Source organism: Thunnus thynnus, chromosome 22 (assembly GCF_963924715.1).
Source record: "Thunnus thynnus chromosome 22, fThuThy2.1, whole genome shotgun sequence".
NCBI classification, from domain to species: domain Eukaryota; kingdom Metazoa; phylum Chordata; class Actinopteri; order Scombriformes; family Scombridae; genus Thunnus; species Thunnus thynnus.
Genome location: NC_089538.1, coordinates 16344141 through 16372082, shown reverse-complemented (window position 1 = coordinate 16372082; position 27942 = coordinate 16344141). Strand labels below are relative to the sequence as shown.

At 38.3% G+C, this 27942-nt stretch overlaps 1 protein-coding gene and 3 non-coding genes across 5 annotated transcripts in view; 2 read left to right on the top strand and 2 right to left on the bottom strand.

Moving 5' to 3' along the window:
* The window catches only part of LOC137174075 (adipose secreted signaling protein), a 33278-nt gene extending 10126 nt beyond the window's left edge, over positions 1–23152 (bottom strand). Inside the window, exons 1-3 of one of the 2 annotated variants that reach the window (XM_067579116.1) lie at positions 22994–23152; positions 18269–18375; positions 9414–9553 (exon numbers count right to left, since the gene is read on the bottom strand). In XM_067579116.1, the coding sequence (XP_067435217.1) occupies positions 9414–9553; positions 18269–18287 (159 nt within the window). In that variant the 5' untranslated portion in view covers positions 18288–18375; positions 22994–23152. The remainder of the gene's footprint in view (positions 1–9413; positions 9554–18268; positions 18376–22993) is intronic. The other variant, XM_067579117.1, reaches the window with a different exon arrangement.
* A 1771-nt stretch (positions 23153–24923) lies between these two features.
* trnak-cuu (transfer RNA lysine (anticodon CUU)) lies at positions 24924–24996 on the top strand. The gene has a single exon. It is a non-coding gene; the product is annotated as a tRNA-Lys (tRNA).
* A 620-nt stretch (positions 24997–25616) lies between these two features.
* trnan-guu (transfer RNA asparagine (anticodon GUU)) lies at positions 25617–25690 on the bottom strand. The gene has a single exon. It is a non-coding gene; the product is annotated as a tRNA-Asn (tRNA).
* Positions 25691–26845: 1155 nt separating this feature from the next.
* Positions 26846–26918, top strand: trnak-cuu (transfer RNA lysine (anticodon CUU)). Its single transcript has one exon. It is a non-coding gene; the product is annotated as a tRNA-Lys (tRNA).
* The last annotated feature ends 1024 nt before the right edge of the window (positions 26919–27942 follow it).

The window sequence follows — 27942 nt, the reverse complement described above, 5'->3', positions numbered from 1 at the left end:
ACCTCCTGTATTTTTGCTCCAAAGTCTTCCAATATGCCAACAGATTTGTCAGCAATTCAAGGGCCTGATCTTATTCATGGCTACACCTTCTACATGAGTGCGGAGGCTGTAGTGGAGTCTTTCCAACAAGCTCGACCCAGACATGGAGGCCAACATGCACCCACAAACAAGAAGAAGGACGAAGGAAGAAATTTAAAGTTTGCAAAGCGCTAAATCGCATTGAGATAAGAAGTTGGAGATGGCTTTCCTGTGTGGTAGCAGTGGAGAAGCTGAGATTGCTTAGTTTCCTTATGATTTAATAAACATCCAGCCATTCTGCCTTTTTATTCTTTACTAATTTCATGTTTGTTCATGCTGTGTTTCTGCTGTTTGTCCTTATAAACCAACTTGTATTCAGGGTCCCCACACATTTTATATTTTAAAATTCCATACTTCCAGACTTCTCAGTAGACTTTTCAGACCATATTTGACTTCTGTGTACAAATAGCTAGATGATTATTATGTAAATAAAATGTTAGCAGATTCATTACTTGCAGGTCTCACGTTGGTTTGGGCCAAAAACGTTGTGATTTGTGGGTGCAGAGGATGCTGTGATAAGACAACGGTGCTTTTACACTTGCATATGGCTTTCAATTGCCGCCTCCCCCGTGTTGGAGATGTTGAATGTTTTTACACAAAGTTTGCATTCTTTCTTTTCCCGTTTAGGAATCCTGAGCCGAGCAGGCTTTATATTTGGGATTGTCAAGACAGCCCTCGGAATACTTGCAATTATCCATTGTGATCCGCTCAGTCCACACTCCTACGCAGATAGTTGGACTCAGTTCAACCGTCCTCATCTCTGCCCAAAGAGGAAGTGAACTAACTGGAGTTACCTATACTCATTATTTTTCTCTTAACATATTGAATAAATAATATTATATTATTGTTCCCCCCATTATTTTTAGTCTCTTTTACAAATAACCGAAAATGAGTTGAAAAAAGTTAAATAATTTAATTTTCATGGCATCGATGCAGCCTTGTTTATTCACCGTGTCCATGGAAACAACAATGAACGCAGCCATAAAAAGGTATGGTTTAGTCGTGTATCAAGCACAAATGCGAAATATTTGGTGACTTCAGCTTCTCAAATGTGAGTAATTTACTACCTTTCTCTGTTTTATATCACATATTATTGAATTTCTTTGTGTTTTGGACCGCTGGTTGGACAAAACAAACAATATGAAGTTTTTCTTTTTCTCAGACTAAATGATTAACTAATTAATTATAAAAATTATCAACACATCATCTTTTTCGATTAAGTCATTTGGTCTATAAAATGTCAGAAAATGATTAAAAAACCCCAAAGCCCAATATACAACCTCAAATATCTCGTTTTGCCCCGACCAACAGTCCACAACCAACAGATATTCAGTTTACTATCACGAGGACTAAAGAAACCAACAAATATTCACATTTATGAAGCTGGAACAGATTATTTTGGCATCTTTTTCTTAAAAGTTATCCAAAACAATTATTCAATTATCAAAATAGTTGGCAGTTAATTTTTCTGGCGATTGACTCATCAATTAATCAACTAATCGCTGCAGTTTTAAATAATTGCAGCCCTACAAAATCCATCAGTTTTTGTCAGTGAATTTCAGACTGAAATTAAAGAAAGAAAAAGCTGGTTGCAAATTGTTGAATACTGATGCACCCAAACAAAACACTCTCTCTTATCTCCTGCTGCCACTATTGCTTAAACCACAATTCACACTTTTTTATTTCATAATTCCCATTTGCAAAAATGTAACAGGGAAACTATAAGGAAGGCAAGACAGCTAAGGTGTGCCAGAGAGGTAGAGAGAGACGAGTGATGGAGAAGTAGCAACCTCATATTTTCCAAAGAGAAAAATTCATGAGGGAGTCACAGAGAGGAGTGAGGGAAACCTCACAGAGGAGACAGGATAAAAAGAGAGACAGTGAGAGCGAGGAGGAGACAGCGGGGACGTGCAGGGAAGGAGAGATGAGCCTAAAGCCCCTCAAGCTAGAGCTGCAAACAGCAACTTCAGCCCCAGACGACCCCTGGATAAAACAACAGAAAGAGCCGAGGCTGCAAACAGTATTAAGTGAGAAGGGAGAGAGGGAACACTGGAGGAGCACTGCAGAGAAAAACCATCGTTGTGTGACTGTAATCCCACGCACGTCCATAGACTGTAAACCGTCTCTGACAAACTGATTTAGTTTGAATTTTATGCTGCAAAGAGAGAGAGAGACATCAGGTAAAATGCCTCAATGATGGAGTGATAACCAATATGAAATAGTTTGTGGGCAACTATTTGGTTTAGTCTAATACATTCATGCACTATGACTGTACTTTCTTAAGATGTATTATGTGTAACACTGAGAGTTGGACACACCCAGACACAGAAAAAACTCAGCGTTCATCCAAAATATTTCACTCAGGGCTGCCTTTTGGATGTTAAATCTACAATCATCATTACAGTGTGTGTGGTCTGGGAAATAAATAACTAGCTGTGACTGGCATTCACCTAATATTGGAGAAAAATAATTTAAAGTAATGCATGACATTTGAAGTTCAACTGAAAGTGAATTACATGTTATTTTCTGCTGTGGTTTACATATCTAATCAGAACATCACATCTCGTGTTCGCTTGTGTGAAAAAGATCAAAAACCGAAAGGGAGTAATTTATATTTTATCATTTTCGCATCATGATGGTGCTCTCCATTTTTGCAATAATAAATAATAATAATAATAATAAATCTGTCTACATAGATGGAGAACTTGTCTCCAAACAGCTTATGAAAACACTTCATTTAAAAAACGTATTTGCAGTAACGTCACTGTTCTATCAAAGGTAAACGTTCACTCTGAGCCTGCTACACAACACCAGAACCACAAACTCTGAACAACCCACATTAGCTTTCCTGAGGAAGTCTTCTTCTTATCTAACGTGAACACACGTTTTGTTCTGCAAATTACCTTGTTGAACTAACCATCAAACAAACATTCGACAGGGAGAGGTGCGCTGCTAACGTCATCGCAACATTGACAAAAGATTATTTAAAAGAGGGAAAAGATCAAAATGCAACATAAATGGAATAAAAACGTTGTCCTGCCATTCGCTGTTTTGGCTTGTGAATTATTAAACAGCCACAGATGAAAAGAACGTTTAAGTACAGGGGTGTCCGCATACTTTTGGCCATATTGTATGTATCGGTCATTTTGCATTATCTTCTTTTACAAAAGAAAAACACAAAGCTAACAGAGTATTATTAACACTTTCTGCTGCAGCCATGTTTTAACAACAGCTTCAGGGGTTTACATTTCTCTTTAAAAGCAGAACTAATGTTTTTTTTGCCACTTGTGAGCAGAACTTCTCATTAAACTCAACATTATGGCCTCATAAAGTTGTTATGGGGAACTTGTTAGCAAATATCTGCCTATTTACATATCCAGTTCTTACACCTAAATGAGAGTTTATATTCTGGTTTCTAAGAACTTGTTTCTTCATTTTCATTGAAACTCCCATCAGATCTGCAACTAATGATTCTTTTCATTTATGATTAATCTATTGTTGTTGTTTTTTCTTATTAATTACTCTATTTATTTATTAGTTTATAAATATTAGAAAAAAGTGAAAAATATCCATCAAAATTTGCCCAATTTACATGTTATGTCCCACCAAAACTCAAAGATATTCAGTTTATAGTGAAACAGGCAGCAAATCATCACATCAGAGAAGCAGGAACCAGATAATGTTTGGTATCGTTAGCATTAAATTTCTCTTGATTGACTACATAATGAACAGACTAGTCATTGTTTCAGCTCTAAAATCCATAAACTCAGTTTATCTCATTCGGTAACAAAGTTATTCTTCTTAATCAGTGTAGGCATAACTCAATTCATTCAACAATCAAATACTGTGGTATGTAAACACTCCAGTCTGGTTTCTATTAGTGCCAGAAAAGCCAATCAATGAGCTAAATTCAAAATGATGTGTAGTAAAATAAAGTGACAAGGCAGGCAGTGGTAGAAAAAATGTGTCTCATTAAATCAATTTCCCTTATCTGATTTTGTGTAATTAATTACATGATCCCTGTAGGCAACCACACATCCCCGCAGTCATTAACCCTTAATCTATTTACTCACAGTAATATGATTATTGTTAGTGTGTATGTAAAAACCTACTGATGATCTCTGGAGCAGCACCTGCTCTTATATAACAGACATCATATAAATTCATGGCTCTGCTTTATAAGAGAGAGTAGATGTGAAAATTAACAAAACATTGTAATCCTGAGTCACACAAATAATGTAGATTTAACAAAATGTGTGGTTTCTACAGCAACACTACACTAAAGCTGATTTCTGTTGCACTTGACAGATGCTCATTTCCATCCTCAGCTTCACCACTTCAAATCAAAAACAACAACATATTGAAAACTTTACATTAAATTATGTGTTGTCCTCCCATGACCCCATCTGACCTGCGTGCATACAAATTTTGTGAAATCCTAATACGCTTATTTAAAAGAGTGAAAACTAGTATTCATACAGCTGTTGTATACATGCAGCTTCCATCCCACGCACTCCCACCTTATCTTTGGTCTGCCTGCCAGGATCACCAGCTACCCTGGCCGTTTCCATAGCAACACAACCCCCCCCCCCCTACCCCCCACCCCCGCCCCTCTGCTCCACGATGAGCCACGGCACAGGGCTGACAGTACTTTGTGCCTACTTTCAAGCGCACTTAAAGAGCTTTGAGAAACACAAATACACTCACACGAACAGGCGGCTCTGTAACTGTGAAGGTCACAGCCAAGTTTGTTGTCCGTCTTCACGAGCGCACACAGCTTTTAAGCAATGAGCACACAAATTGATATTGCCAGCAGGTTTGTTTCAAAGCTCGGGAAGGCTTAATTACTGTGAGCCTGTATAGAACTTTGTTTTGGGATTTTGGTTGGACTGAGAAACTCTGGAGGAAGAAAAGGCTGACCTGAAGCCACATGAAGGTATTTATTAGGGTATCTATACCATCAATACTCATCTTAAACCACTCTACAAAGTCATATTTACCTTTAAACTTAAAGGGAACTTCAGTAAGAAAACTTTAAACTGACTTCAGTAAGAAATAAGGAGTTGTTTTTTTGAATTTACCAACTAAAGTGAGAGGGTGAGGCTTTTTCAGAGACAGTGAGAGGAACAGAAAATGAAAAAAAAAAACAACTGTTTAGATCATTCAATAATATTGATATAAAGGATTCTAGGACACATACTACCTGCAGGCAGGAAATCTTTTCAAAAGCCTTTCAGAAAACATGAGCTACTTGAGATGCACTTCATTTTCTGTCCCAGCCACTTGAACATAAAAATAAAATTCAGGACTTGTTAGATGAAGGATGTACGTGTCTTTTCTCAAATATTTTAATCAGTGCTGCTCAAACTTTATGAGCTATTAATAATCTGTGGACACGGTTCTTATTCTAATATCCTGATTCAACATCCAGCATCATTCGGCTGCACATTAGTGGTGTTGTGTGTTTACATGGTGACGCTCTGCAGCATCCAGACAACAGTATGATTCCTTTTCTTGAGCTAATGTTGTCATGCTTCAGAGCTGAAAGTGTATTTATTAATCACCTCATCCTCTGATTTATATTCCTTTTCATCCAGCCTTTTTGTACTTTTTTGCACTGCAACTCATACATGAAGTTCTGCTTGGAGACGCCCACACAGTCTGTGTAGCCAAGATCTAGCCCTCTGCGCTCGTCGTTGCACATGCACGAAGTAGGGCTGCAACTAACAATTATTTTCATTATTGATTAATCTGCCAATTATTTTCTCGATTAATTGTTTTGTTTATAAAATTTCTGAAAACAACGAAAAATGCCCATTTGAGTTCGCAGGTGATGTCTTCAAATGTTTTGTTTTGTCTCACCAACAGTCCAAAACCCAAACATATTCAGTTTACTAACATGTATGAAAAAGTAAAAGTGTCAAATCGAGAAGCTGCAACCAGCAAAGTTTCTGCGTATTTGCTTAAAACATGACTAAAAGGATTATTAGATTAACTATAGTTAATAATAATAATAGCTAATAGTTGCCAATTAATTTTCTGTTGATCGACTAATCGATGAATCGACTAAATGTTGAAGTTCTAGCATCCCTGTCAGTCACAGCTGTGGTTTGATAACATCTAACAATGAACAATGTTAACATGTTGATGTTTAGCAGGTATATTGTTTATCATGTTCACTATCTTATTTTAGCTTGTTAGCATGCTAACACTCGTTAATTGCCCTAAACACAAAGTGCAGCTGAGACTGATGGTATTTTGTAATAAACCAAAATATTTGACAAATTGAATTTTTGACCCAATGATGGCACTAGATGAAAAGTCAGAGCATCACCAAATTATTACAATTTATCTTGAAGGAGGCATGAATATCTACACTACATTTTATGCCAATCCATTCAACTGTTGTCAAGACATTTCACTCCAAATTACAAATGTCAACTTCATGGTAGCACTAGAGGAAATGTCCGGGGATCATCAAAGTCATTGGGCTTCATCTTCTGGGGACCATGTGTGTTTGTACCAAATTTCATGGCAACCCATCCGATGGTTGTTTAGATATTTCCATCTGGACAAAAGTGGTGGTCTGACCAACACTGCCATCCATAGAGCCAGATTTTACAAATCTAAAATCTCTTCAGGTACAACTGAAGTCTCAAAAGGCAAGAAAGCAAAGTGCTCCTGTGACAGTAAAACACTTAACCTTCACATCCAAGGCTCTAATTCAGTCAAGGATCTTTGCTGCATGGCATCCACTGTATTTCTCCCAAGATTTTCACCGCTTGTAGGTCCATTAGCAAAGTGAATGGTGTGAGAAAAAAACATGAAGACCTGCTTCTATGACAAGTAGATTTAAAGAGCTGTGAAAAAAAACACAGCCAGCACTCAGAAATAAATGAGCTGTCTTTTAACTGTGCAGGTAGAAGGAACACGTTTCATCTGCGTATCCCTTCATTAGCTTCATGATCATCAGCAGCTTTGTTGCAAATTAAGTCTGTACAGCTGAAACAAGTTCATGGTCACTGATTTTCAAATTTAAACTCAAGTGTGAGTTTTTCCACAGGCTCTTATATTGCAGTTTTAGTCTCATATTTGCCGTTGTTTGGCTCCTGAGTTGAGCACCTCCGGGGTTTAAGAGCTGACAGCAGAGAACAGATGAAAAGTCTGATAATTTTGTCCTGTGCCTTTATAGCCGACAGAGGAGATTAAGGGTGATGAGAAAAGACTTTAATCTTCTCCTGGATGTTTCCCAGATAAAGCCTATCAATGCTCCTAGAAACTGAGGGGACTGGCACACTGGATCAAAGAGTTACCTTCAATATTATATCCACCATTAGATAATATGGCACCCAGGGAAGTCAAGCACCTAATTATAACCAATTACAGATACAGTCTGTGGGAAGGTAGAGAAGTGTTGGCTTTTCCAAAGGAAACTGGACTAATTTTATATATGTTTCCAAAACCATTACCTTGTTTGACAGGTGTTTTAATGAACCTGTTTTAACCTTTAGTATTGTATTTGCCCTTATTCCGAAAAAAAATATTCCTAGAAAGCTGTTTACATGGCTAATGAAAATGAATATTCCCGTTTACATGCAGAGGGTTTTCAGGGTTGCTCCGGTGTAAACGGGAATCACAAGATCTCCGCAGGCAGTGAAGTAAACCAGCAAGGTGGAAAAACATTAGTGAGCTGCTGCTTGACATTTATAAGTGATATTGATATGACTGATATTATAAATTTACAGTTACAGGCGCATCCAGTACCGAGGTTGTATTTTTGGTGCGTCACCGTCACTCCGTGGCTGCATGTCAGGATAATAACCAATCCCCTCCCGTCCCCATCGTGGAGGAGGCGTGCTCTGTTTTTCCATCCCGCCTTGAACGGCTCTCCACTCTGCTCTCATTCCTCTCCTTCTTCTGTCTGCCTTCCTGCTCCAGCATATGTCATTTTGGCTGCGCAGGGGGGCATTACACAACCAGCCCATCATGCATCTCTATTTCAGCCTTGCAAACTGTTGGCTAGTTGGTTTGTTCACAACGCACAGAGCTGACCGTAAAAAGGCAAGAGGCCGTGTGTCACAAACTGTGGTAAAACCCCCATATGAGACGCATATTCCGAATGCACTGTATACATGTCCAAAGAATGCTCTTAAAATCTGAATAATATCGGCAAATCCCACATGTCTTATTGGAAAACGCTACATTCGGAATATTGTCTAATGCGGAATATCCAAACTGAAGATGCTGTTTACCTGACTTGTATCAGATTCAGAATAATATTAGTGTGCATGTAAACGTAGTCACGTTTCAAAACCTTTTTAGACTTTTAGATTGTCATGAAATTTGGTACAGATATACAGACAATGGTGTCCTAATGACTTTGGTGACACATTAACTTTTTCTGGAGCACACCCAGCAGGTCAAAGTTTTCATGTATCTTGTGAAATATCTTAACATTAGTATCACATTTTGTACAGACATTTATGGTTCCCACATGACGGCGTATCCAACTGACTTTGGCGATCCCCTGACTTTTCATCTACAACATGAGGTTCACATTTGTGGTTTTCAGTGAAATGCTAATTGGAAATTGGTGATCCATTTACTGTTCTCCAGTGCCATCATCAGCTCAAAATGTCTATTCATCCACTACTTTGGTTTTTGACCAAATACCTGCAGAACTAATGTCATTCCCCTCCTTCTCAATTGTAGTTTGTGTTTACTACCAATTAGCAAGTTATAGCATGCTAACCCATTAAACTGAGATTGAAGTGTTAGCTTTTAGCTCCCAGTACCACTCACTGTGCCTCAGTAGAGCTTAACAGCATGGCTGTAGGCAGCATGTGATGATGCCAGCTGATAACTGAGCTTGGAACAAAAAGGGCTGAGATCACTATCTTATAAAGAAATCCCTCCAAACATTTCCAGTATTTCAGTGCAGCTCCTTGAACCTAAATAGATTAATGTAAGATTATCATGTGATTGCAACATCTGATGCATTTATACAAGTACAGCACACACATTTCTGGTTTATATTTGAATGACAACAATCAGATAAAACAAGTGAATGTTTACATTGTCATGCAGTCTAAGTAACATGCATGACATTGTGTCTTATTTGAGGCTGTCAATCATTTCCCTCTTGTCCTACAACTATTGCAGCAATTCTTTGGTTCTATTGTTACAGCTGTGCAGCTCATTCAGTGTCATGACTGGAGCTGTAGAATAGGGACCCTAACCATGTTATTAGTCTTCAACACAAAAGATGAAGATAAGTTTGTACACTACATATACTACTACTACTACGTGTCAGGCTAATTCCAAGTTAAACAAACCTTAACCATGAAGTTGCCATCATCCTCTGGAGTCACCATGACGACAGAGTCATGCAGCTTTTCGTCGAAGTGAACATGTGATGAGGCGCTGGCAGCAGGAGGTTTCTCTGAGAAGCGCACACCTCCTGCCTTTGCACAACCTGAGAAAGAGGAAAGAGGCTGCTGAAGGTCGACCATGAACACAAACACTCACACTAGATACCCATTAAAGGGAGAAAAGACACGTTAAACAGCTACAGCCAACTCCTTTTTAGTGACATAATGGACTGTACAGCGAAGCACTTTACAAAGGCAATCACTCAAACCGGCCCCGTTAGTCTGAATGCTCAGGGAGCTGTGAACACATTAGAAAGAAACACAGTACACAATACACAATACACATACTGTTTTCACGCACGCATACAGTGCAGCATCATAATTATCTAGTGAAATCGGTGCTTTACAAGAATAGTGTTGGTGGGACTGAAGGACAGGAAGAGGAGAGAGATAGAAGAAGAGATCAAAAGGAGAAAGCAGGAAGTGGGCATGAGCTAGTGAAGCTGAGGTAACAGTTAGAGGAGAGAAAATTAGTCAAAAACTGAAGAAGAAGGGAACATGATAAAGAAACAGCAGATGGTTTGTAGTGAACATTGGCACAGTAGAAATGTTGTAGTCACTTCCGCCCAGCAGAACCTACTAATAGTGATATGACAGTTTGTTAATCCCTGCGTGGAAATACACCATCAGCTTGGCCTCCCCCTGAGGTCAGAGGTCAAGATCACCTGGAGAGCGACAGCTTTGTATCCCACTGCTTTTAATCACTGGACCAGATATATTAAATATTAAATGATACACCATATGGCCAAAATGCTGAACATCCCATCCCAAAGCCACAGGCGCTAAAATGATGCTATAACAACCTCAACTCTCCTGGCACAGAGCATTAGTGAGGTCAGACAGGGGTGTCCACATACTTTTGGCTATACATAATGGTGGTGTGTAGGTTAGTATTTAATTTTGAGCTCATTCAAAGTGTACCTCTATGCACAAGATCTGAAATATGATTGGACAGTATCATTAAATTTATTTAATAATATTATTTTGAATTAGCAGCAACTGACCAATCATGTCTTCCAATGTTGATATTATGATGTTTCCTCACTCATCACAATTCTTAACCATTACTGACGGGAAATCCGCCCAGCTGCTCACTTTTACAATCATAACATTTGAAGATGGCCTTTTTAAATTATTCATTTAGCAAATACTGCGTGCCATTAAACCTTACTATTCTTTTTATTCGCTACGCCAGTCTGCATGAGATCTCTGTGTCATAAAAGGAGTTAAAGCGGTTCAGGCTTACAAGATAAACATATTATTTCCTTTTGGGGTTTGATGTTCTCCTAAGACACTGAGACATGGATGGAAACTTGTTCTCCAAATAAACCTCCTCCTCCCAAAAATAATAATTCTCTCTGTAACGATAAACAATTTCTCTGGATTACTGCTGAAACAGCCTTGGGTCTGATTATAGACCGATTCTTTCCCAGAACTTCAAAAGAGTGAAGGACATGTACAGCTGCTAAACGACGAAAGATAAACAAACAGTGCAAAGACTATATTGACCTTTTCCGCTATATTTAAACAATTGTTTGAACGTTTATTGAATATTCTATTAATAGGAGACTGCCCTTTGCTATAAGAGCCACTGGGACTTGTCACTTGAATACAAACATCATTTCCCATAGAAACTCTTAGGAAATAGCTTCAGTGTGTGTGTGTTTGTGCACACGCTTTGACATTAGCATATCTAACATTGCCCTGTCTCTGTGCATACACAAACACTGTCTTGGTTGCTAATGAACTCGCTCCAATTATTCTTGATTTATTCAAAAACTTCAAAAAGGTGCTCCAATCAGCAATATGACCACCATGCTTGAGCTTTGTTTTAAAGCCAATATTTCTGACTGCCAACTCTATCAAGTGACACCAAGATGAGACGCATGTATCTGGCACGTAGCGGAGTTCCTGAGTATCTCATCACCTGCTAAAATAAAACTGCGCTATTCGACTTTGGAACTAGTTTTTTTTGGCGCTGCTTCTGTGGCTCGTCTATATTTATATGCAGACTCCCGGGATGTCACAGCCAACACACGAGGCATTTTCACTACAACACTGAGCAGGAATCTGGACTTAAGATTACTAATTTATAGTAATAAGACAGATACTGGCTTAATGAATACTAGCTGCAAGATGGAAGCTTTTACTTTTTACTCACTTTTAATGAAGCTGAATGTTGATCACAGGGATTAAAGCAAGAAAAGATTTGTGAGCGTGAAAAGCTGTCCAGAAGGAAATGTGTGTATTTAATTAAATGTTATATGAATTTAAAACTGCTCCATGCCTGAAGCGCTGTGATCAGACAAAACAAGACATCTGAAGACATCACCATGAGCTCTACAAATACTATAACAGGCAATTTTCACTATTTTCTAAGTTGCAGCCCTCAATATTAATTTCAGTAATATTCATAATAAATAGTCATAACTATTTAATTATACAGAGAAATGCTTTGAATTCAAATTTTCAGAGGCTTTAACTCCAATTTACTTTAACCAGGTGTCCTTTGCCAACCAATTTCAGTAGTTTACGTCTTTTTTCTATAAAATTAAAATATGCTTGTCCTTCTGTTCATATTTAGTGATGCTCCCATTCATATCTGGACCAGAAATACTCCTTTAGGTCCAAGACAAGAATTGTCAAAAGAGGAGAAATATGACTTTCTCTGCCAAGTCATGACAAGCACACATTTGGTGAAGCTGGTGCCATCTGTATTAATTATTAAGAAAACAGAGCAGAGTCTGGTAATAATTTACAATAATGTACACAATAAATACATGCGGTTAATATTGAAGAGACAATTCTATATATCATTGCAACACATTTAATTGAATTCATATGCTGACTTGCATTATTTCATTACATGAAACCCAGGCCATTACTGCCCCACTTGGGTCCGGTTCCATTAAACTTTCATACTGACTTATATTAGAGATTAGAAATCCTTGCTATCAGCAATCTGGGTCACAATAATGAGTTCAGGAGTTACATCATGTTCCATATGTGCAGGATCAGTGTGTTGAAATGGAAAGTAGACATGAAGGATGGGGGTGTTTTACTGAAACGCTGTTTAAGGTCTAAAGCTCTAAGATAGTGAGGAATAGCTTGGTTATATTAACTATATCCCATACTGGGAGCTCTGATTCAAAATATGTAAATTAACTGAAAACAGAATTTATGAACATTATTCCTGTGATTTTCAATGGGACAATCTCTGAGTCAGGGTAGGTCAGTAGCAGAAAATGAGTTTTCTTCTCTCGCTATGTGCATTCATGTAAATTAAACATTAAAATATATTAGACTATTAATCATGAGTCTTTCCCAGATCATAATATCCACCATTTAAAGGGAAAAAAAAGATACCTGCCATAAAAAAAGTACATAAATTCCATTTATTTGACAACAAACACTTAGTATTTGGGGTTTGTTATTCCCCCCAAATTCAAACATGATGGAAAAAAAAACCTAAAAATCTGGTTTTAACAGTGTTGGCACAAGTTTGATTTGCTGCACTTTTCCAATACTGTAAATTGCATCTTTGGGTTATTAACTGTTGGCTGGACAAATAAAGCAATTTAAAAGATCAGGTCACTCAGCCACTCTGGATATTTGTTATAAACATTTTCACTATTTTCTCTTGTATCTTGTAAATAATTAATTGACCAATCAAAGAAATAGTCAACACTAATGATAAAAATAACCATTTGTTACAGCTTTAAAATGTAGAAATACTACATGCCATGATCATTTCAGCAGCAATTATATAGTTACATGGTTACTATTCTGATTTTGCATGCTGAAAAGTCTTTACTGCATGTGTGAAACGCTGCTCTAATTACAAAAGTTACACTACTGGTCTCATTTCTACACTTCAAAAACATCAGATCAAAAAGCACATAATTTTGAATGACCCTTTTATTAGGAACACTTGGTGCTTTTCAGGCAGACTTATGCTTGGAGGATCCAACGGTTGTGTGTCTGTTTTTGTAATCTTTATGTGTGTTTGAGTGACTCTCTGACTCTGCTTGTTTGTTGTAGATTACAGGGAAGCCATTCAAAAGTCAGTGACAGCGATATCTTGTGTCATCCCTGAGTCTTGAATGTCTGGTTCACTGATCAGATCCAACAACTCGAGTACTACAACGCCGCCACTATGTGCGGCACACAGAGCCCACTTCTCTGGTTTGGCTTTGAAGACAGTAGCGAGACAGTGGCTGTACCAAAAATTAAAACACTTAATGAAAAAAAACCGTCTCTGAGCATGCCTTTGACATCACATTTAAAAGAAAATATTCAGTAAGAACAGACAGGGGTGTATACTCTCCTCATGACTTAAGACTTAAGCTTCAATTCATCATCCCATCGGACCTGTTATTTTAAATCACTGCTATAAGAAGCTTTTTGCATGATGCCTAGAAGTTCCTACAATAGGGCTCCATGACTGTAATTACATTCACTTGGCACACTAAGCTTAATAATGGCTGGCTTTCATACTTTACAGTGAATGGCAGTCTATCATCTGGAGTTAAAAGGGTGCATTATACCCTCTGGAGTTTGGAATATATAAAGAGAAGGTTTTTTTTTAAATTTGTAATGAATCTTCCAGCTAGTAACTCAATTTTCTCTCAAAAAATCAGAGATATTCCATTCAAGAAATCTGACAAATATTAAGGCAAACCCGTCTGCAGCATGAATGTAAAACTGTTTCCGTTGAAAGAAAAATGTGTGTCTCAGATGCTGACAGATGGCTGAGAGACGTGTGTTTGTATGGCGAGCCTCGCAGTCAAACATGCTTCGAAACATACTCAAGAACCACACACAGTCGACCTTGTGCACATCAGCCATGATGTTGATGGGTGTAAGCTGGTTTGCGTACTAATGTTAATTCTCCCTCAGGATATTTTCACACAATGAAGCATATGTCTCTTTTCTGAAATAAATTCAAATGTAGTATGTCTGAACAGCACTGTGCTGTTCTTTCACTGCACATAAGTACATTTACATAATTTTAACCTATTCTTATCATAACTTTACTTTCAATAATTTGTTTTTCTTTTGTTAATTTTCAAATTTATTCCATTTATTTTTCCCCTTTATCTCAATGTTCCTCAAAACAGAAACACAGCAGTCTCATGAATAATATGACACCAAAAGGTTTATATGTCACGGCCATCAGTTTGAATTATTTCAGCTTCTGAGAAATGATGTATTTTCCATCAGTTTGGCTTCACAGATGGCTCCAACTACTATGATATCCATGAGCTTCAGCCACCATTGCCATGGAGAGAGTATCAGAGCTGTGGTGAATTCATATTTCACACTTTGTTGGTGTAGTTGGGAAAAAAACATGGCGCTGTAGTTGCCAGATTTATCAAAAATTGACCCAGAATCCCACAGTGAGTCATTTCTGTGTTATAAGTGTTTTAGAAATTGTAATCTTTATCTTCTCTACTTAAGTTTGTGTATCTTTGACTTTTTATTAAAGAACCTGATACTTTATATTCTAACACAGCTGCTCATCATTTGTATTGATGACCAAACTACGAGTTTCCTGTCCATCCAAGCCTTGGAAGTGTCCCAATTATTACAATGTCTGTAGTAAATGAATGAAAGTTTTACTTGCAAGAACCTTATTATTCAAAAATAACTCCTCCCACAATAAATTCCAGGTATGTAGGTGGCAGCAGTGTTCAAGTTTGTCATTCATCATCAGGTTGTGCAGCAGTGAGTACTACAGCTTTGTTTGTCCTGTCCTGTCCTGCCCTGCTGGGACAGCCTAATTATTAACCTGATTTAAGAAAAGAGCAGTAAATATGATTACAAGATACACTCACCGGCCACTTTATTCTGAAAGCCTGTGCAATCTGATGCAATCTAATACAACAGCTCTGCCATAAATTCTACTTTTATGAAGCTTATATATTTTCAGTTTTTATTGAGGCTGTCAGAGAGATGATAATTCTACTTTGCTTATTATTGAGGTCACAGTGGGTGGTGACGGTGAATTAACTTTAAAAAAGTGCTCCTAATATTTTACCCCCCTCATGTATGTTAATGGAGTGGACAAAATATTAGAAACACCATTCAATATAATGCCCTCCAGTACACAACCACCCACAATGACCTCAATAATAAACATAAACTAGAATTATCACCTTATAAGCTTCATAAATGTAGAATTTATGAGCTGTTGTATTGGGTTGCATTAGATTGCAGAGGTGTACCTAATAAAGTGACCGGTGAGTGTATAAAACACAACATAAATGAGATCATTCGTAACTTTACAGTGTTAATGCACTATTACAAAATGTATGCCTGATAAACCATTTGGCACATGAGAATGCTACCAAATCCTGTCAGCAAGTCATGTAACTGCGCAGTGTTTATATATCACGAAGCAATATTCTCACTCATCTCTGCTGTCACCATTACGCTTATTAATTTCCGAGGCAGCTGTCTGCTGCTTTGTTTGATGTCACTGGCACATTTCCGTGTATAATTTGGCATCACTTACATATCTTTTAGTCTTTACTTATTCAGCTCTGACTTTTATGTTTTTACTTTCTATTTAACTTTGATGTATTTGCACATACACAAACACCATCAAAGCAGTAGAAGAGCTTTGAGCCAAGCTTCTGTGTCAGGCTCATTATCACAATACTGAGATCTGTGGCCTTTTAGGAGGGTCAGATAATCCCAGACAAAGCAAGAGCAGGGACACTCACCCACACTTACTCTCTCAGTAGTGGCAGACCCATAACCACACAGATGCATGTGCACATACAAATTAACATGCGCATGCATGCCCTACTGAACTAGCTTATTTCAGATTAATCTCCATCTACTTCTGTCTCTCCACTAATCTGTCTGTCAGTATATCTGCTTCTACTCGGCTGAACATTACAGTTTTCTGTCAGTCTATCAGCATTCCTCTTTCTGAACTTGTTTTGTTTTATTTTGGTGTCAGTACACTCCAAATAAAACCAAAATCTACATATTTAGGAACAAAATCAAGCACCACATTTGGTTTCAATCAAACATTGGCAGACTGGACCACTTTTCAGAAAGTAATAAATGTTCACACACCAAAAGTAATGATAAGCATTTTCAAAAAGACATGAAAATGTGTGTTCAAATTTCTCCACATTAATGAGGGAGCAGTCTGACAAATTTGTTGTTCTTTTTGCCTATTATAATGTCCTAAGCCCCAAGAACAAAGCCTTAAAAGCTCAACAAAAACATATACATAAAAATTACTTTTATTCTCCCCAAGGTGGTAAAAATATCTGCCTCTGCCTCAGCAAAATAAAACAAACACATTTCCTGTGACATTTCAGTCCATCCCAGGTGCATGAAAAATGCATTTTGTAAAATGGCATCAACGGGAAGTCAATAGAGAAGATCCCTTTGCACCGCCCTTCATTCAGTGACCTTATCAAAGAGAACAAAGACCTACAGAGTGGTCCTTGAAGACAACAAGTACCCATATTCCACTGGAGGAAAGAAGAGGTGTATTCATGATAGTAATAAAAACATGATGAGTCATTTATGGCTCTTTACCGGGTCTCCTGTTCCAATATTTCATCTTATTCAACCCTTAATAAATGTGCTTTCCTCAACAAAAAAAGCTGGCGTAAAGCTGCTGACACTGACTCACAAGTATAAGAACACCTGTTTCCCAGTGCAAGAAACCCAACTGAAGGAAAAAAAAAAAATCAATAGTGAATTTAAATTAAATTGATCATCCTTCCTGGAATCCCTCCAGGATGTCTTGCTGGTGAAAAGGTTAATTTGGGGTTCTCAATCACAGTAAATTATATCGAATAATCTGTCATCCTGGCTTTTTTTTGTCTTTTATTTAGGTTTTATTGCAAGAGCCAATCCCTTTTGGGAAACTTTAAATGCAGGACAATGAATAACTCAACTACAGCAGATTATAGCAGTGTTTTTCAATCCTGGTCCTGGAGCACCCCTGCCCTGCATGTTTTAGATGTTTACCTCTTCCAACACACCTGATTCAAAGATCAGCTCATCATCAAGCTCTGCAGAAGCCTGATAACGACCCATAAATTTGAATCAGGTGTTGTTGAAGCAGGGAAACATCTAAAACATGCAGGGCAGGGGTGCCCCAGGACCAGGATTGAAAAATGCTGGATTATAGGCTAGAGCTTCAAACATTATGATCACTTCCTGGCTGGGTAAAAGGGCTTATATGTATTGGAAATAATCCATCTGGTGCACTACAATGTAGCTTTGAACTACTTTGTGATTTCCTTCACTGTATGTAAACTTTATTCTTAATTAATTATGATTAAATGAAGAGGACACTAAATAAAACCAATGGGAGATCTGGATTTAGCAACACTTGATTGATTTCATTACTGGGACCAAACTGGGCTGTTCATGACTTTCTCAGTACCTCCTTCACTTCTCCGAAAATACATTTATGCAACTAATTTTCCAGGCTGTTTCCACACGTTTAAGTTATTCACTAGTACTTCAAAAGCAAACAAACAACACTTGATCCTGAGACACAAACAATTGGATCTTGGGTTAGTCTGGATCTCCTGCATCTTGTATATGAACTACTGCTTGTCTTGTCTGTCTCAAAGTGGTGTTTCTGCCACTTCCCAAAGCTGTAACATCACCATTGGACTACTGAAAGACTAAGAGGAGTACCTTTAAATATGAAAGGTTAGTAAACATTACTGTAATTACAACAGGTAGAGAATGCTGATACTGATAAAATAACTCACTCTTCTTAGCAGCAGCCATGTCACAGGAATCGGTCCAGTACCAGACACACTTGGACACACACGCTGTCACAGCCTTGTCATCTCAGCAGTCTGACCTCAGAACAACCCTGGAAAAACAAGTCAGGATACAGGAGACCATGAGAGAAGCATTTTGCAATAGATAGACAGCGAGATAGACAGAAAACAATAAGCAATGATTAAATCAGACAGACAGAGGATCACTAGAAGATAAGGAGGAAAAGCAAAGGTTGTATCTGAGGAAAAAATAAAATAGGGAAATAACAGCTCGCCATGGTAAGCTTCCTGGGGTGTTTTTCTTTCTAAATCCATGACTGCAGGTTAGCCTGTATTACAGCTGAGAGCACAGCTGTGCTGTACCAGTCAAGCCAGGAGTACCAGAGACTCCCGACAGAGACTTAAATTAAAGGAAAACAACAAAACAGTCTAAGAGGATTAGCGACGGACTGAAGCTGATGTTCGTGAGTTTCGCACAGATGGAGAACGTTCATCACATCTCTGGGACGTGCTTAATATAAATATGGAAACATAGAAACCAAACAGCATATTTGTACACAGTACAGTGTATAATGACAGCAGATAAGTGGAATGGATAGCAATAATACTCAAGAACGCAGCCTTATCTTCAGGCATGACTGTTATTATACACAGAACCATGTGATCAGTCTGACAAGTTTCTCCAAAGCTTTACACAATAATAAAAACCAGCTGAAAACTTAACATGACCACAAAGAACTTGTTAAATTAAAACTGCAAACCCCCTCATAATAGGTACAACTAATGCTATTATTAGTACTAAAGCATGCCAACTGGTGCTTTAAGAAAATCTGCTTCAGTAGGGCAGCTTGGATAACATTATTCTACCTAAACCAGCCATTCAAGTTTGCATACTGGTTACCAAGTAAAAAAAAAAAAAACAGCGAGCTGCTAGAACAATCCTGCTTTTGTGTTTTCACTGCTGCTATGTGTATCTGTTTTGTTAGAACTACTACACAGAATGTACACTACATCCTTTTCTCATCATGGTCAAGACACTGCCTTTGTATTCAAGAGAGCACTCAGAGGATTTTTTTTCTTCTTCTTTCACATCAATACAGTTTTCTCAACAAGTAAACAGCTAGTGGGCAGATTTTTGCACTGGCTTCAATACACAGCCATGCTGGCTGCTGCCTGGTGGTGTGAACATACAATCATCTGCACTGTTGGGACTTTTGAGAGCTGTTTGAAACACAAAACCAAACTAACAAGCTAGAACAAGACTGAGGAAAGACTCTTTCAGTCATGATGTCATGCCAATTCCTGATCACAACACTGACCGTTTTACTGTAGAGGTTAACATGTTAGATACAAAGCTTTTAATGAAGAATCTTATTCCAATCTAGACATTAATAGATCAAAAATCAGATGCTGCTGGTCTGAAAACAGCCTTGGAAATTCTTCTTTTGAAAAATGCCATCTGTGCCGAGTCCGGCCTCGTTCTCAGAATTCCTTTTAGTGTGTGGGATTTCCTTTTAATTGTTCACTTTTGCACATTTTCTGACAGGAACCACTCACATCTGTGACCCCTGAGAATCACTTGTGGTTTTGCACTTCCTTCTTTCAGTCTAACCGAGGCTGGAAATGAAGCGAAGATCGGCGATTCTCAGCCATCACATTTCTATATGCGGCGAGGGAGGTACGGCTGTCACATCATGGAGTAGAAAGCTTACCATGTCACATCCACTGAGAATAGTGTGGAATCAGAGGATGATCCACTTTTAACGGTGTGGCATATTAGCGCTGCTTTGAGTGCCTAAATGGGTCGCTATGATTAGAAAACTACTGAGAGGATACAAATGTTCACACCTCCAGCAGTGAGAGTTGCTGAGCGACACGTTAAGTATGTCTTATTGGATTGGAAGCAAAACAGGTTTGTAAACAACTTCATAAGCAGTTTTCCACATGAATGATTGCTGTGACATCTAATACATTAATGAAGTAGATTCTTCTATCATGAGTGCCACTGTATGCAGCTTCTTGAAGGATAATTCTGATTTATCCAACAAGCAGTTAGTCGAACATACAGGTTATAAAGAATCCTCCTGGTTAATTTGTAAGTTAAAACAACTAACTGTCTGTCCTGTAAAATTAGGGATTATTAACAATATCTCAAGTGTGTTCATGTTCAATTTTGCATCCAAACTAAAGCAGTTTAGATAATCTGGCTAAATTGTTGTTGGCTTGTTTACAACCACTCTGATCATCTCATGTTTCTTTCCCAGTTGTTCTTGGCTGTAGTGTTGTCACCATGCTCACAGATCTCATTCATTATTTTGGTGTGTTCAGATTTATCAAGGAAATAACCCAAGTTGTAATAAACCAGAATAATCTTTTAAATCCATTATTTTCTCCATGTTTTCGCCCTCTGCAGCAGTGAGGGCTCTAGATGATTGAGTTGTTGAAAATTTCATGGTGGAGGTCGGTTGTTCATATGAATCAGCCAATACTAAAACTTGGAAGTAGCAACATATAGTGTAACATGGTGCTACTGGACTTGCGCTGTTGAATTCGATGTGTGAACACACAAGCATGGTGTGAACTTTGTCGCCTCTAATGCTGTGCTTCCATTTTATACAGGATGCTTTGGCCATGTCAATCAGGACAGGCGTGACCCAAAAATACCAAATGTGATGGTTTATGTGGTTAGAGATTCTCTACCACAAATATATATATATATATTAACAATTTGTTCATTACCAGCAATAAACATAATCGGTAACAGCTTTAATACTTATGACTTTTACAGTTACTTTCACAGGATGTGAGCACTGGACTTAATTTACATGCATGACCACCTTATTTAAATCCTGAACCCCAGCCAGGTTTTGTTACTGACAGGTCTCCCTCGGCTTTGTGCCACAGTCGACAAATTAAAATTGCAGATGCCACAGAGAGGAGCAACAGGTACTTGTCTCTTTGAATATATGCATACTATTTTAGGTCAGTGGTTTGTTGGGAGTGACGTAGGTATCAGAAAGATAGCATAACATTCACCACAACCACACCGTTAACTGTGTAAACCTTTGTTCTATGTTGTCATGTGATAACAGTCTCACTGCACTAACTTGAACATATCTCTTTATTTCTGCTCTACATCATGCAATGCCATGTACATAACCTACTATGTAAAGTATATCATTAGTCTATTTACAGTGTTTAACCCTTTGCTTATATTGCCTCACCACTTACTGCAGGGTATAGCAGATGTGGGCCACCTCGGTTGAAACATTAATACGATTTTATGAAATAAAAATTTTTAGGGAAAAAGTAGAGCAGAGGTGCTATTACATGCAGCAAATGCCATATATTTCATGAGTGTGGCTATTGTTTAGGCTGTCAAATGCTATTGGTCAGGACGAGACAAGGTGTGTTGGGATCTGGGTGGCTTGACTAAGCAGCCTCCTAGTGGAAACCATGCACATTTAATATCTATAGCTATGATGTGGGGTATTATATTGACAATCAGCTTTGTTTACACTGCTGTACTGTAATATTACCTTGTGCGCATCCATCTTCTCCTGCTCTATATACACTGAGTACACCACACACATTCAGTTGCCAGTTTACAATGGACACCTAAGACTAAAACAAATGCAGTCTCATACAACAGATTGTCAATAAATCCTAATTTCATGAAGGTTATAATAATAAGTTTTGTTGAAACAGTTTTAGACAGGTGCTGCTTCAACTTTATGGTCAGTTTGGAGGCTGAATCTGTGGTGCAGTTGAATTTGATTGCATTATCCCTAGAAGTGTATCTCATATATTGCCCATCCTATTTGCATCAATTAGGGTAGACTAAACTGGCAACTGAGCATAATAAGGCTGCAACTAACGATTATTTGCACTGTCGAGTAATCTGTTGATTATTTTAGTGATTAATCTACTAGTCATTTGATATATAACATGTCAAAAAATGGTGAAAAATGTTTCCCAAAGCCCAAAGTGCAACCTCAAATGTCTAGTTTTGTCCTGACAAACAGTCCAGAACCCCAAAGATATTCAGTTTACTGTCATGAAACACCACAGAAACCAGAAGATATTCACATTTAAGAAGCTGGAACGAGAGATATTTTTGTTTTTCTTTTTTTTTTTTAAATGACTCAAAACAATTATATCAATTATCAGAATAGCTGCCGACTAATTGATTAATCAACTAACGTTTCAACTCTAGAGTGTACTATAACGTTAGTCATTATAAACAGCATTAGTGGTAATATTAGCAGCAAATAATAATGCCTATACTTAGACTATTGACTTTCAGTTACATGGTCAAAACCGGCACCCTCCAGAGAGCATGTAATTGAAAACAATGACTATGAAATTAAATGAAAGTGCTCTATGGGAAATGACACAGCACAAAAACAACACATCGTAGGACAACAAAAACATTGTGAGTGAGGCACAAATAAACAGCAGAAGTGACTTTGGGGAGGTTACCTACACACCCACAGTGCATGCAGTAGCTATAAATATACATATCACACAGTTACTGAAATATTAACGGGCGTCATAGCAACGTTTTATCTACATGTGAAGAAGCCTCGCTGTCCCGACAGGTGTTAGTAATTTCCCTTAAAAAAAAAAAAAAAGTTGAGGCGTTAGCACAAACTGTCAAACGTACATCTCTTTTTCTTTTCTTTTCTTTTCTTTGTCCGTTAAGCTTACCTTACTTGATTCACGACGGTTGGAAGTCGCACGTGAGTGAAAAAAATAACCGAAACCGTCTGTCCGTCCGTGTGTCTGTCCGTCTGTCTGTCTATGGAAGTGTAGTTTTAATACAGGGAGTCGTTGCAGCTCAAAATACAAACCAGCACAACGTCCACTCCCCTTTTCTCTCCGCTGCACTTTATCTATCGGACCATTTCCGCGTTTGGTCACGTGTCTCGTTCGCCGCTGCTACTGTCGCTGCTCCTCTAAGACGAGAGGATGTGAGGTGAGGTGGCGTCATCTAGTGGCGTTTTATGAGAATAAAACGAGTGAGATTTAAAGTTTATGCTCTTTCTTTGATACTATTATGTAACACATTTTTCGTTCCTGGGTAGTAAGTGTTACTTCCTAATTGCTTATGCCTAAAAAGTGTACAATATGGCTGTTATTCCCTTCAAACTTTGCTTTTGTGACCTGGATAATGATATCTTGAAATCTACCTATTTCCAATGGGCAAGCAGGCGATTTTGCACATTTTCATTCACATAAAGTCTGAAAACAAACAACACGTGAACCAAAGTCATATCTATAAAGGTGTACAAAACAATTGCAAGAGCAGCTTAGTTTCAGAAAGATAGGCGTGAAGGAGAAAGAAAAAATAATATCAAGCTAAACCTATATCATTTGGATCGCATTTACGGTATTTAAGGCATATTTTAGCCGGACCTGCCTCCCTCCCCCGCCCCTTCCCCCACGCCCCTTCCCAGGTGTTTCTGGGAAAAAACTTCAATTTAGAGCATCTCTTCAACAGGTATGTCGCACTTTTACTGCCCCGTTAAACTTAATTTAAACGTCGACTGGCCCTAAACGTGAGGCCAACTGTATCAATCTTTAGTGCATTTGACCCGTAACACGTATTTTTTAGAAAGGTTTAATTGTTTTGGGGGGGATTGAATGTGCAACAGGAGACCGACCACCGAGAATCGGCTGTCAAGACGAAGTTTGACATTTCAGCTAGCTAACGCATGCGCACAAAACGGCGTTCAGAACACGAGCTTTAGCAGCTAATGTGCGTTATTTTAGCCTTAACGAAGATACTGGAAATTTTACATCATACACTGTTTTTTCATGTTCATTTGTTCGTGTGTTTTAAGTGTGAACTGCTAAGAAGGGACAGATCCTAGCCTCTTAAAACAGACTTAAAAAGTTTCTATTGAGGAAGGCTTTTTAATCTTAACTCTTATTATTTTCTTTATGTTGTGTTTTGTATATTCTTAACGCTGTAGCACTTTGAGATTCACTGCGAATGAAAAGTGCAGTTGAAATTAAATGTATTGCATGATACTTTTTGAAATCGTAAATACATGTTTTGACACTTTTTATTTCATTTTATTCTTTTCTAGGCATGAGTTGGTATATGGCGTAGAGGCAGCAAAGTTGACAGTAAGTAGTCATTTCTAATGCTCTATTATCACTGTGTGCTTTTGAATCAATTATTCAGAGAGCTACTTGACAGTGTTATCAGTACTGTGGTTTCTTATTGGAGTTTTTAAAAAAAGTATTTGTGTCAAATCTCATGTTAAACCAGTGAAGCTTAGGCTTTTAGTACCTTTACGGGCACCAAACCACTTCCTCACAGACATGTTTTGAGGGACATTATTCATTTTTTATATTTAGTGCTTAATCCAAACTTGTGTATCACACTCATCATGCTCAAGTCTTAAAAATCTCAGTAGACCATTGCTCACCTTAAACCAAAACTCGGTAAGTTTAATTAGAGCTTGTCATGTACATTGTTATTCAAAGAGCACTTCTCGCACATAATGATTCTTTACCCAGATTTTGGTTAAGGAAGGGTTCCTAATTGAGATGTTGAAAATTGTGAAAAATTCTAGCATTGCAGAGGGAACCGTGTTTTTAAACCCCACCCCTGAGAGGCTTTTCAGTTGCCCGGCTAGCTCAGTCGGTAGAGCATGAGACTCTTAATCTCAGGGTCGTGGGTTCGAGCCCCACGTTGGGCGCTCTCCTTTTCGACAGAGCAGCTGCGATTTGTTTCTCTTTCATTTAGGACTGTTAGACAGTTTCATCAGGGTTTCTTTGCCTCCAGGGCTCCCTCATGTGGGAAGTTTCTAGACACTTTGGAAAGAACAAAATTATATATAATTAGTGGGTTTGTTAACAGTTTAAATACATGTTCATGTAATGATAATGCCATTAGTTAATAAAAATTCATAGAGAATTCATCAACAACAACAATCATTATTATCATTATTCCTATTAATATCATTCATGTTTTAGACATTCTGGCATTACTTTTAAAAATCATAATTAGTGTTCACCATTACCAAAATTAATCAAAATTAACACAAGACATTCTCAATTACAAACATATCAAATACAATGCTTTTGTCAAGTAAACAATGGGGATATAGGGTTTTCCCTAGGAGCTGTGGCCCTGTGCTCCTCTATTAAGTTATCTCCTGATAAAAGAAATGTGTGCTGTGAAGTCAACATACGAGATGCTAATGTTGTAATTGGAGTCCAGATGGTAAAATTTAAATTCCAGACTAACTTCAAGTACTTGAAATGTTAGAAATACTTAAGATGTGCTCTGTCTTTTCATAACAATGAAAAGATTGGTCGTCCCTGGGTGGGCTCGAACCACCAACCTTTCGGTTAACAGCCGAACGCGCTAACCGATTGCGCCACAGAGACCACATGGCCCAGGGTTTAGTATGTAGGTCTCATAACATCGCTATGACATCAAGGACTTTGATTGTTTAAGAATCAGTGTGTTCAAACAGACCTCAGTAATGTTATTATTTTCCAACCTGACTTCATCCGCAGTTATAGAGAAACAATGCATTTTGAAACAGTAGCTTTATGTTGTTGTTATGCCTTACTGAGGCTATTGAATGGTTAAATCGATGAATCTTATTTTATGAAAATAAATTGCCCCTTCACAGTTTTTAACAGCCCCCTCAGTCAGATCATCCTGGCACCAGGCCTGAGAGAGACAAGGCTATTTTGATATCCATTGACAAGAATAATATATATTCTGGGTGACCAGTTTTATATTTCTATTTGTTATCTTTGTATGGTGTAGAGAAGACATTCAAGGTTAAAATAATATATATGATATCTTGTTTACCTCACATCATGATCAGTTAAAGTGTTACATTTGCTGGGGGTGGGTTAAGTTTTGGTTGAGCTGAAGGCCCAACTCTAATAGTCTTGATTCACCACATGAGTTTAGTATAGTTTAAGAAGATCAATCAGTAAACAGTGAAGTTTATATCTGTTAGATGAAAGCACAAATTGGAAAACTGGAGTGAAATTAAACGTCAAACCATAATGATTCCATTACAAGCTAGTTTAGTCTTGAATGTGCACAGGTCAGTGGTGTTTTCTCTGCTGTGAGGCCACAGTGGAAACATGCGATCACAGTATGATGCAGTTAAAGTAAGCTATACAGGTCTTGTGGAAAATACTGTAAGCTAAGCTGCTATTGTTAGCATCTCTGGTTACTAATTACCTCTCTTTAGTAGCAACCATTGACTTTACATACAGTCTATTGTACTTACAAGTCCAAGTGGTAGTAACATTTGCTAAGTACATTACCTGAGATACAAACTTATAGGTTAGTCCTAGCTTCAATGAGTATGAAGTAGCTAGGGAGCTAGCTAGTGCTGATAAGTACTGATAAGTATACTTGCTATCAGAACGCCTTAGATCAAAGATTGAGGATAAACTTTGTAATAGTATATGCATTCCAATGTGTGTGTTCAGTCCAAGGTTTAGGGTTGGGGTTCATTTTTAGGGTTCAGTTCAACATTTTTGGAGCCTACTTTCCAACTTTTTTTCACGGCAGCCCGGCTAGCTCAGTCGGTAGAGCATGAGACTCTTAATCTCAGGGTCGTGGGTTCGAGCCCCACGTTGGGCGCTCTCCTTTTTAACAGAGCAGCTGCAATTCAATGCTGTTTTTCTGTGGGCTTTCAGACAGTGCTGACATATAATCATTCTGGGCTACTTGGTTTGGCAATTCTGATAATATTTAACAACATGAAATAGAGAAGTGTGAATTTATGTATACTAATGTATAGAACTAAATTGTTGTAAAGTTAGAAGAAAACTTTTAAATATACATAAAATACACTCTGTTCGACCATTTTCAAGATATGCCAACTGAACGTATCATCATATCAGTTGTTCCTCGGCAACAAAGTGGGTGGCTGTAGTGAATCACTTCATTGTTTGCCAGCTGACTGGACTCGGCTGGAGTTGCCCAGGATGAGAGGCGCAGAGTGAGTGTGGGAACACTCATGAGATTCCAGCTGAGCACTGCAGTGAGATGGTCGCCTCTATGTGATACAGTGTCACTGAGAGAAAGGCAAATTGGAGCACTGAGATAATAAAGAAGCTCTTCAGTGGCAATGCGTTGGGTGTGGATGAGATTCGCCCTGAGATGATGAAGACTCTGGACATTGTTGGGCTGTCTTGGCTGAAACGCCTCCTCAATGACGTGTTTAGGATGGAGACAGTGCCTGTCTACTGGCAGACAAGGGTGATGGTTTTGTTTTTTAAACAGAGGGTATCGATGTAACACAGTGCTCAACCTCTGTAGGACAGCTTATATCAGGGCACTGGAAGGTGGAAGCCATTCAGAGCTGGAGCCGTTTTTTCAAGCACTTTTTCAGTGGGTGTAGGACTCCACCAGGGTTGTCCCTTGCCACCAATCATCATAGAGAGGAGAGTGTTCAGTTTGGGGACCTCACAATCACCTCTCTCCTCTCTGTTGATGCTGTGGTTCTGTTTGCTACATCAGACCGTGACCTCCAACACATACTGGGGTGGTTTGGAGCTGAATGTTAAGCAGTTAGGATTAGAGTCAGGACCTCTGAGGCTGTGGTTCTCTGCTGGAAAACAGTGGATCGCTCCCTCAGGGTTGGGAGTGATTTGCCACTTCA